This window comes from Haliaeetus leucocephalus, unplaced genomic scaffold (assembly GCF_000737465.1).
Source record: "Haliaeetus leucocephalus isolate CR32 unplaced genomic scaffold, Haliaeetus_leucocephalus-4.0 Scaffold656, whole genome shotgun sequence".
Taxonomy (NCBI): domain Eukaryota; kingdom Metazoa; phylum Chordata; class Aves; order Accipitriformes; family Accipitridae; genus Haliaeetus; species Haliaeetus leucocephalus.
In genome coordinates, this window is record NW_010973092.1 from 3465065 (window position 1) to 3475966 (window position 10902).

General features: G+C 43.1%; 1 protein-coding gene across 1 annotated transcript in view; it reads left to right on the top strand.

Moving 5' to 3' along the window:
- UBE2B (ubiquitin-conjugating enzyme E2B) overlaps nt 1-8458 on the top strand; it is an 8796-nt gene extending 338 nt beyond the window's left edge. Inside the window, exons 2-6 of the mRNA XM_010578847.1 lie at nt 3533-3613; nt 4352-4377; nt 5432-5521; nt 6978-7066; nt 7889-8458. Coding sequence (XP_010577149.1) covers nt 3588-3613; nt 4352-4377; nt 5432-5521; nt 6978-7066; nt 7889-8017 — 360 coding nt within the window. The 5' untranslated portion in view covers nt 3533-3587 and the 3' untranslated portion in view covers nt 8018-8458. The remainder of the gene's footprint in view (nt 1-3532; nt 3614-4351; nt 4378-5431; nt 5522-6977; nt 7067-7888) is intronic.
- The last annotated feature ends 2444 nt before the right edge of the window (nt 8459-10902 follow it).

Below are 10902 nucleotides of genomic sequence, written 5' to 3' on the forward strand. Positions count from 1 at the left end.
GCCGCCGCTGCCCGGGTAGAGCCGGAGCCGCCCGGCTGCGGGCCTGACCCGGCTGTTTGCGGGGCCGGGGTTCGGGGTCGCACCGCCGGGCTGCTGCCCCGGTGAAGGGAAGGGGCTGTGCCCGCGGGCAGCGGCAGGGCGAGGAGCCGGGGGGGGACGGGACACGGCGTGTCCCGGGCCGTTCCCTCCGGCCCCAGCTCCTTTGTGCTGGGGACGGGGGCTGGCACCGAGCCCCCCTTCCCTGGGTCCTCCCCGGTGGGGGCGGCGGGGAAGGGGTGCGCTCCCAGCCAGCGGCTTCGCCCGTTCCCCCCCGCTCCGCTTCGGGGAGCCCTCCCCGTACCTGCCGGGGGGGGGTCCCGCCGGGCAGGGCCGGCTTTGTTTGTGCTGGGCGCCGCGGCCCCGGCCGCCCCGCCTCGCCCGTGAGCCGACGGCTGGGGGCGTCTGAGGATAAAAGTTGAAGTTGGTGCCTTCAAAACACGGGCAGACCCGGCCTCGCCGCCTGCGGGGGTCGGGGGAGCCTCCTCGGGGGGATGGGGGGGTGGGAGACGGGCTGTTGGCGGCGGGCTGTCAGGTGTCGGGGTTCGGTGGGGGTGTTTTACAGGTTAGGTTGGGTGCGAGTGTGTTTTACAGGTGCCCTTGCCCTAGGAGGGCCCGGCGGTGCGGAGCTGGCCGAGGCCGAAGGCTTGCGCCGTGCTTCCCGCACCCCCGTCCCTTCCCTTTGCATACCGAAGGTGTTTGGCCCGGTTTTCTGAACAGACCGGGCTTTAGATCCGTTTGGGGCCGCTCGGGCTGACGGTCTCCGAAGAGAAGTACTGTTCGGGACGGGCATCTAAAAACAAAGCGCCAAGAGTTGGCAAACGCTTCGTTTGCCTGTATGTAATAAAAAGCAAAACGCCCTTTAATGTTTTTATGCGCATGCTATTCTGTTTAAGGTTTTCAGTCATGAGGAATCTTCTGTATAATATATACAAACTGCTACAGAAGCAGTTATTAGTTGCACTCTTTTAAATGCTAATGACCGAACCACAGACTCTAGAATAATTTCTTTCCAGTCTGACATGTAAACACACTTATAACCGAGAGCACAGAAAAAGGTGGGGGGTTCTTCTGTAAGCTTTACAATATGTCGTGTGATTTCCCTGGACTGGAGTCACTCGTAAGTTGTTGATGAGTCAGCTTTGATAGTGTCTCTTTTTTTAGCTATGTTATACCAGTACCTGAAAATACATCAGTAAACAGTTGATGTGTATTGTAGTTGCTTTATGTGACTGCATGTAAAGCTACAGTGGTAAAAGCCTGATTTGTGAATCTACAAAAAGTTGGATGTTTTTGAGATGTGGAGCCAACCTCTTCTGTTGTGTTTGGGTGTTGGTGTTTGCTAAGTGGGTGTTGCTTGATTCCTGTTCAAATCAAAACAGGATATTCAGTCTTTTTTATTGTATTCAGTTACACAGATGACATGAACCAGTGATTTTTTTCAGGGTGAGAGACTTAAGTAATTCTTCGAGATTGCAATCAGATGTGGGTTTTATGATTTTATAATTGTAGAAGGACTGGTTTAATAATTTTGAAATTTAAGCTGGAGAGAAGACTAAAGCTGTGAAGTATAGCCAAGTAAACACAAAACAAATCAAATTTATTTATCAAATAAATGACAACTTTGATACCCTAAAACTTATGTAACTTTTTCATGTCAGTTTTTTTTACTCTTCTCTTTCCTACTGTAAGTTATGTATTTGTTCAGCCTTATGTTACTTGTACCTCATACTGAAAAATCAGACTGTGCTGTGAACTCTGATTCACTTCTTTAAATATAAACTCCTTTTGCAAACTGTGATTGTCAAGAGCAGTGGAGAGAGAACATTTCAACAGATTTTGTATCTCCTCTAATTTGTTTGACTAAACCAACAGAAAAATAAGGGGGTTTTTTGTTTGGTTGGTTTTTTCCTGTTAGAAAAGGGGCTACAAATACTACCTTTTCCCTAGCTGTTAAAGATTTCTGGGCCGTGTTCAGATCAGGCTCATTTCCAGTCCTTGCCGCAACCTTTCTGTAGTTAGACCCTTTGACAGCAGGGTGCACGTGAGCTTTTAAATTGATCTAAAAACCAAAGTCATCCTTCAGATGCATTTGTCAGGCTGAACGCTTAGGCATTGTTGGCGTACAGCCTGGCTGTCACATAGGAAGAAGTCCTGTTCCTGCTCACCCTGACCAAAATAGTAGGTGGTTTATGCTGTTGATACTAAGCTGTCTGAACTGTGTGTGCTCGGAGAGCAAGGATGTAAACACAGAGTTCAGAGGCGATCCGAGCTGCAAATGGAGCAAGCCCTGCTTCTGGGCTGTCTCTGTAGGGCAATGCCATTGCTCAGCGTCCATATACACATGCAGTTTTACCACAGACTTAGGCAGTGCAAGTGCAGGAGAATTGACTGGCTGTATACCAGTGTCAGCTATGAATACATGTGCGTTTACACACTGACATTTAGTTAGAATTTGTCCCTTGGTCTGCAGGGCTTTTGGTGGCGACTTGCTCATAACAGTGTACTGTGATGTGGTCAAACCTCATATTAACGCTGAAGAATTGCTTTTGAAGCAAGGGCAGTCACTGCATTTTCTTTATTCTTGTGTAACTTGAGGCTGAATATGTGGGGTGGGTAGCAGCTGTCACCAAAGGGGTTTGATCAGGCAAATTGCTCATCAGGTGATTGGGGCTTCCTGATTTGTGTTGTTCAGGGTCTTAGGTGACCTTTAAGCAGAAACATTGGTATACAGAAGGATGGGCAGAAGGACAGTATCTGCATCCTTTGGTTCTTTGGTTGCAATATATATTTCTGTCTGGCCCAAGTTTATGGGGCTTTCGATACGTAACGTGCTTTTCCTTAGTCCAAGGATTAAGGAACTAGAAAGAATTCAAAATGTTTACATGATTACTTTAGAGAAACACGTTTGTTGAACTGGTAAGAGGGAGCAGTACACAGGTTTTCCCCATGCTCCCTTTTGAAGCAGTCAGCTTGCCAGTCAAAATAGGCTTATACCAAATTTAGCCACATGCACATACGGATCTGGGAATGCAGGAAAAGCTCCACTGACGGTCCCTTGCGCTTAGTCCCAGCAAGTAGGCTGTGTAAGTGTCACTGGCTGGTTTTCAGCTCCTGTTTGTGGCTGCGATTTGTTCTCTTCATTGTGGCAGCCAGCAACAATTGCTCTTCCACAGTTCGCTATCTCGTACTGTAAATCCCAGCTGTATGTGGTGCTTTAAATTATTCTTAGAGTTAATGCTTTGTTCCCTGCACACTTAATCTAACCTGTTGGGTTGTTGTAGCGTGTTGGTGTAATACATGAGAAAATCTCGATGTGCATCACCTTGTAGGTTTGTCTTGCAGAGTATTGATAATCTGTGTGTAATGCTTTGTGTACCTTCTGATTTGGAATGAGAAAATATTTACAAATTCTGGATATTACTGTTAAATTATACTTGCAGGTGGAAGTATTTCATTTATATAAGGCTTGTTTTTCTATATTTGTAATTCTTAGATTGCAAGAAGACCCTCCTGTGGGTGTCAGTGGTGCACCATCTGAGAATAATATAATGCAATGGAATGCAGTTATATTTGGGTAAGAGTTTTTGATCACTATAAAACTCTATATCAAAGGGCTAAATATAACAAAACCTGGGTTTTGTTTTTACAATGATTCTCTTATTTTATGTACATGAAGTCAGGAAACTTGGAAAAATGACCAAGTGTGCTGTTGTGGTAAGAATCTGTTTTCAGGGGTAATACAGAATGCATAGGAAAGAAAAATTTAGAATTTGTTCATCTTTTTTGAATAAAGCTTGCATATGGCTTAAGAAATAGGTTAGACTGTGTAGGAGTTGTGTTATGAAAAAGCAGGCTTCCTCTTTAAAGTACATAAGAGCCGCATGTTCTCGGCTGTTAAATCCAGCTGTATTAGCATTGATTGGATTGATTCCCAGTAGAACATGGTACCGGTTCTGTCTAGGAAGTTACGTTAGATATCCTACAGAACAGGAACTGGCTTAGTATCCTTTCATAAAACTGAAGAATGCTTGCTAGTAATTTGCTCAGTAATTCCAATCTAGTCACATAATGGCATATGTATTGTTTGGCATGATGATAAAGTAGATATCTCAACTAGCAGACTGGCTATGGGAAAGTATCTTAGATACGCCAAAGCTCTCAGAGGTTGCCTCTGGATACTTCTCTAAATATTTAAGTTATTGCCTCTACCTATGTCTTGGGGAGGATGAAGAAGATGATACAAATTCATTGTGCCTGTTAAGAAGTAGGTAATGATCATTTTTAACTGGAGTTTATTTTTAAAACCTTTCAGGCCGGAAGGGACACCTTTTGAAGATGGTAAGCCGCTAACTTTTATATCCTCTGTCATTCTTATAAATATTGCCAGTATGAACATTGTTCTGCTTTGAAAAAATAATAGATGTTGTCTGTATATAATCTGGAACAAACTAAGCAAGCAAGTGAAGGAGTAAGGTCTCATTGACTATAAAAATATGTATTTTGATATAAGCAATGTCTTGTCATACTGATGATGGTTAGAAAGCTATGAAACAGTGCTTATACCAAGACTTGTTTATACATATACACTAGAGCTTTTAGTGGGGGAAGTTGGTCTAATGCTGCCAGATGTGTTTTCACATCTCCATAGCTAAGCTCAACAAGACAGCGTGCTTTTCTGGTTTCATCTTTGTGGCATGTTTGATTCATCTCTGTTCTCCTAATGAAGAACAGGTGAAGGATCTTCAATTGTTCTGAATATAGAACTCAGTGAGGGGGAGGGAATACCGAATTTGTGCATAAACATGAAAGTTGGTGTGTAATGAAGCTCCCTTAGGCATATGAGGAATAATGAGTTTAATAATTATAGTATTATTGCAGTAATCGGCAGCAGATGGGTTTTTCTCTGTGTTGGGTTGGAGGAGTTACAGTAAATTATTCACTGATCCATAATAAAGGTTTTCAGTGAATCGGTCACGAGCTCCAAAGACTGAGACTGCCGATTATGAAATTCCAGTGTTTCTTTGCTGGCACCACAGTGCCTTCTTAATGAAACGCCTTAAAGTCACTGAAGTCCATGGAACCGGCATGTTGGGTCACAGAAAAAGGTGAGGGTGGTGGAATGATTGATGTTGGATCTAGCTGCCTTTGCCATGTGTACAGTGAGTCTCCAAGCTTCCACCTAGCTGCTGCTGGGTTTATTACTATCACTAGAGTAGTAGTTCCATTATCACTTGAAATATATGAAAAGAAACCAGACCCAGTGTTGTTTGTTTATATAATGGTGAGAAGCAATACCGATCATGGAGCAGATAAATTAGCTGATGCTGTATATGTTCCTGGAGGTGTTCTTTTGGTGTTGGTTATCTGATTGTATTTATGTTTGTTTGGACAGGTACTTTTAAACTAGTAATAGAATTTTCTGAAGAATATCCAAATAAGCCTCCAACTGTTAGGTTTTTATCAAAAATGTTCCATCCAAATGGTGAGTAAATCATTTTTATTTAGCTGTAATACCCATTAAATATTACGGTGTGGTCATGTATTCTGCAAAGCTCCAGAATGCCTAACAGCTCGCCATCTCTCTTCATTGCTAGCTTCTAAGTAGATGCCTGGGACAGCAACTGCTTGATGAAAAATTAAGAATTATTATGCTATTAAGAAGCAGCTATCTGTCTCTTTCTAATCAATATATAGCCTCTGTAGCAAAACCTGTGAGCATTTTCAGCAGCAGCTGCACTTAGGTTGGCTTAAAGAGGCAATTCTGGTTGCAGATTCCTGCCCCCTTCCATTTAACAGCAATCGTGTATGTGCAGCCACATCGTAAATTGGAGTAGGGAACTATCGAGCCAAATGTTATTTATTTCTGTCAGGCTAGATTTCAGCCCATTCCATGCCTTTGCTTGGTTCACTGTACCAACCAGTACTAGCACAAGGAAGAAGGTCGCAATGCACGGTTGTAGGTGAGTGCAGAGGAGGAGGCTGACCCAAACTCAATGGTGAGGGCAGCCTTATGAGAGAGAGTGCCATGGTTCCTGCTCCAGCACTTAATAGGTTTTATCCAGTTATTCCTGCATGCAGAAAACACAAACCATGCCTTCTACTTTTCCAAGCCCCTCTGTAGCAAAGGGGAGTATAGATTCAATTTGAGGGTTGCAGCATAAGCCCAATTCAGCTTTTCTTGTAGCTTGAGCCCTCTTTGAACAGAGGCTGACCTTGGCTTCGGTGCTGTGACTTTTTAGACAGTGCCATCTAACCATTCACCTGTCACGTAACATGCAGGCCAGTATGCCTCTGACAGGGTTTTTATCATTTGTTGGTTTTTACTGGCATGAACAAGCTAGAAGGCTAGGGCGTAGGAAGTTTGAGTGGCGAGTCTCAGTTTCATACGGGCTCTTTATTAAGACTACTGATAAGTATCCAGACAGAAGTAGGGTTTCAGGCAGACTTTTCAGTATTTTCTGTTGTCTGCCTTAGTGTCTCTCACAGTGAGCGTAGAGTATGTGAAAGCGGGGCAAGAACTCCCGCCATGCAGTGCGTGAGTCCGTTCAGACGGAGAGATCCACGGCCGGTGCAGTGGATTCCACTCCTCCTATAAATGGCTCGCTGCTCTCCGGGAGGCCTCACCTCTGTGTGGATCTGGGCCAGTCACACAAGAGGAGCAAGAAACCAAGTCTGCCAGCTCCTGTGCTAGTGCCATAATCTTTAGACCTTCTTTCTCTTCCACTTAAGTGTTCTGTTACTGCCAGTAATATATCTCCTTCAAAATACAGGATGTCAGACTACAGAAAATTGTGAGACGTAACTGCTTGTCCTCTTTCCTAAAGCATTAATTTAAGCACAGTCTGAACTGGAACAGTAGCTCTGCCTTGAACAGTATGTAATGAGCAAACTAAAGTAAATCTGATAGTTTCTAAATGATATCTATGTTGTATTTACAGTTTATGCGGATGGTAGCATATGTTTAGATATTCTTCAGAATCGCTGGAGTCCAACATATGATGTTTCATCTATTTTAACTTCAATTCAGGTAACTTTACATCTGTTTTAGCAAGTAACTGTAGTGGTGTTAGTCTCTACTCCCAAATACGGAGCTCAGTGATGTGGCTAGCAGGTATCTGTGTCAAGGGGGACTTCAGATACCTGTGAGCTAAGCAGTAGCCTTTTAGATCAAATAAAGGTTAAGGTGCTGGCCTGTGTAATTACTAATTTTGAGCTACAAAAGTGCCATTAGATACTTTTTTACAGGAAAACTGTTACTGATTTGGATTCCTTTTTAACTGTTTTTAGTCAAGATAGGACATCAGATGTAGGAATTTGCCTAGTGTTTGAAACACCAGACTTTATTGTGAAGTCTTGCCCTATGAAGTCCTCAGGGAGACAATACTGCTGAAACCTGCTTTACTTGGAATAAGTAAAAATGGCCTGGCACATCAAAAATGTACATTTTCTTTTCTCCTGTGTCATTGTTTTTATTTTTCTACAGGGAAGTTTTGTAGGAGGCATCTTAAGCCCCTCTTTAGTCCTGGATGACAGTAGTAGTGTAATTACCAAATAATCAGTTACCATCAATTAGCAATACTGCTAACTGGCACAAATGACCATGTATCTGTTAGGTTTGTGAACCTAGAAGTGTACGCAGTGCTAATGCTTATGCAATATATAATTTGAGGTTCAGTAGTGTAATTGTGGGTGCCTAACCATGAGTTTAACTGTTGGGTTTTTTTTCAGTTGGGCTCTTACGAGTCGTGTCTGTCTCCTGAAACACATTTGATTTGAAAGTTTTAAGTTGATTTTTCCCTGATTTAAAATGTGTTGGTTTGTCTCACATTTTGTTTTCCCCTTTTTACAGTCTCTGCTTGATGAACCTAATCCAAACAGTCCAGCAAACAGTCAGGCGGCACAACTCTATCAGGAGAACAAACGCGAATATGAGAAAAGAGTTTCAGCTATTGTCGAACAAAGTTGGAATGATTCGTAACAGCTGCTTTGTTACTCTCCATCCTCATAATCATTATGTACAATTTAACTCTCAATAGAAAGGCTACCAGAAATTTCAAGTGCCACAGTTCTAAGAATTTGCATAAAAACTCATTTGCAAATGGAATTAAGCCCTCCAGTTTAGGAAGTTTAAAAGCTTGTGTATCTTGATTAACGTACTTTTTATTGCATGGTATGAACTAAGTTATTGCTACATAAATTTGTAATATATCCTGTTTGTATTTTTTTCCAAGTGTATAATGTTGGTGTGGAGTTTTCATGGCAGAATATACACATTTTGTAAATCTGTACTTTTTCAAATATTGAATGCCTTATTTTTGAATTCTTTAGATTTTTAAATTGGAGAAAAAGCACTTAACAAAGTTTTTATATATAAATATTTCATGTAAAACTGTTAAATACATAACCTTAGTGCAAGACATTCTGCTCTCACTCTGTATCTCTTTCAAAGGGCTCATTTTTAGTCCATTTTTCCTTTTCGTACGTGCTGATTATACCATGCACTTTACAAACAGAGAAGTTAATCCATGATGTAACAGTCTTCACTGGATGTCTCTGCTTCTGCACCAGAGCTTAACTTGATTCTGTGCCTCCTCAGTTGTATGAGGAAGAGAGGTATTGGTAGCTGCCAACTGACAAATGGGGAAACAGATGTAACTATTTTGCTGAAAGTCCCACTTTAAACCAGCAGCAGAGTTGCAAACAGGACCTGGATGACCAGGCTTGATGATAATGTGTTCTAATAACTTTTATTTTTCAGGGAGATTGTATTTTACCAAGTTGTAAAATGTTGTCATCTAAATCTGTCCTATATTCACATACTGATACTGTAATGTAGTTTTGAGTATCTTCTAATGATTAAAGAGGTGTCCCATTAGTTTCCCTTGGGGGTAGGGAAAAAATTAATTGCCAACAGAAGAAAACATGCCTGCAGATTTAATGGAGTTACTTTTTAAAACTTGGCTGTGTACCACATGGTCAGGTCTCATGTCCATATCACAGAGGTTCCACGTATTCTTAGGTTGCCAGTTTTAAAGAAGTTTGGTTTTGTTCTTGTAAATGTTGATGTGATAATTTCTTACTGTAGTCTGTAAACCAGGCTGGATGACTACAGTAAAGAATTAGGCCTTTTTTTTTTCTCCCAGCAGCACAACTAATCCCTTTGTCATAATTCAAACCGGCATTACATATGTATTAAAACCCCCAAATCCCATCTCAAAATACAGCTCAGTGTTGCCTGAAAAGCAGTGGAAGTTTATTTCAGCTAGAAGAGAAAATGTCATTTATCAGCAATAGTAATTACCAAAAAGTTAGTCTCTATTAACACAGTGAAACAGGAATATTAATTCACACTTCACATTCTGTAATTTATAGGAGCAGCACTATTCAGTTTAGAAACTGCAGTAAGAATACTAGTCAGACCATTCTGTGTCAGTAGCTTGTGGAGCAAAACTATTCTACCTTATATAAGAATTGTTAGAAAACTGTAGTTAGTGTGCAAAGGCTTAGAAACCATTGTGTGAAGTCATACTAAACTACAATCCTGACAAGTCAGTTTGCTTTCCTTGAGCCAGTGAATTTGTGTTTAAGAATTCTTCAGTCTATGCATAATTATTAACAGAAACCCCAAAGGATCCAGGTTGCCTTTTGACTATGGTGAAATGACAGTACTACCAGCAAAGCAATGTTAGGTAGCTTAAGGCAGCATCAGTGCAAAGACTTTGTTCACAAATATGATGGAAAAGCTTCCTGTTTGTAAGAATGTGTAAACTTTGAAGATTTTTCTTAATGTTGCCTCCTGTTTCAGTGTTTATTTTTGTTCATTTGACATGTGTGTGAGATGAGATTTGCCATTGGTTGGAGTCCACGTTAATTTGATTATTCCTGAACAGCCAGTTTAGATTAGTTATAGGTTGATGAAACTCAGAAAATGTTTTTGTGTATCTGGGGTGGAAGCAGTGTATGTCTGAGAAACATAACTGGAGCAGAAGGAGGTTTACTTAGCGATCAGCATGGCAAACTCAGAGTGCCTGTGCCCAGGCACAATGTATAGGCACGCGCGTGCGTGCAAAGGCATGAGCGTTCTCCGTTGTAGGCAGAATTTGGAGCCTACAGTAAGTAGTTACAGTCCGGGTGGAAGATGTCCTGCCGTCCCACGGAGGAAGGTCATTATTGTGTTCCTGGGGTGTGGTGGGGCACGACATTCCCCAGTTTGACTGGATTTTGATGACTGCGGAATCGGGATGCGAACGTCAGGATAGCGAAAATCCAGGTTTTTGATGACGACCCGTGGGGAGGTGCTGGTACAGAGGAGCCGGCGTTCCGTGAGGTGGGAGTCCTCGAGTGCGCAGGAGACGGCGCAGCGTCCACCCGCAAGCGGCGAGGGCGAAGAAAAAAGGATCGGTGACTTCTGCGAGCCGTCCCAAAGCACGTGTGAAAAATACTCACCGGGTACGGGTTAAAACCCGTGAAAACTTGATAGAGAATTAATTTGATTACCAGGCAAAACGAGCCCATCGCTTAGGGCGCGAAGGAACGCCGTTCACCGCTCCGCCTGACTAACGCCTCGCTTTGCCCTTCCCGCTGGCTGACGCTGGCCGGCCTGGACTCGGATTCCTCCTGAAACCCGTGTGAAAACATCACCAGCTGGTTCATTTTTATTGTTGATTGTTCGGTCTGGGGCCGTTGCCTTTGCTCTCCCCGGTCCCTGCCGGTCTCCTGAGGCGGAGAGGTTGCCGGGGCCCCCTCCGTCCCGCCTCCGCAGGCACCGGAAGGCCTGCGCCTGCGCGGCCGCTCTGCCCCACGCCTCGTCTGCCCTGGAGGAGCGGAGGCGGGGCCCGCGCAGGCGCTCTGCGTGCAGCCACG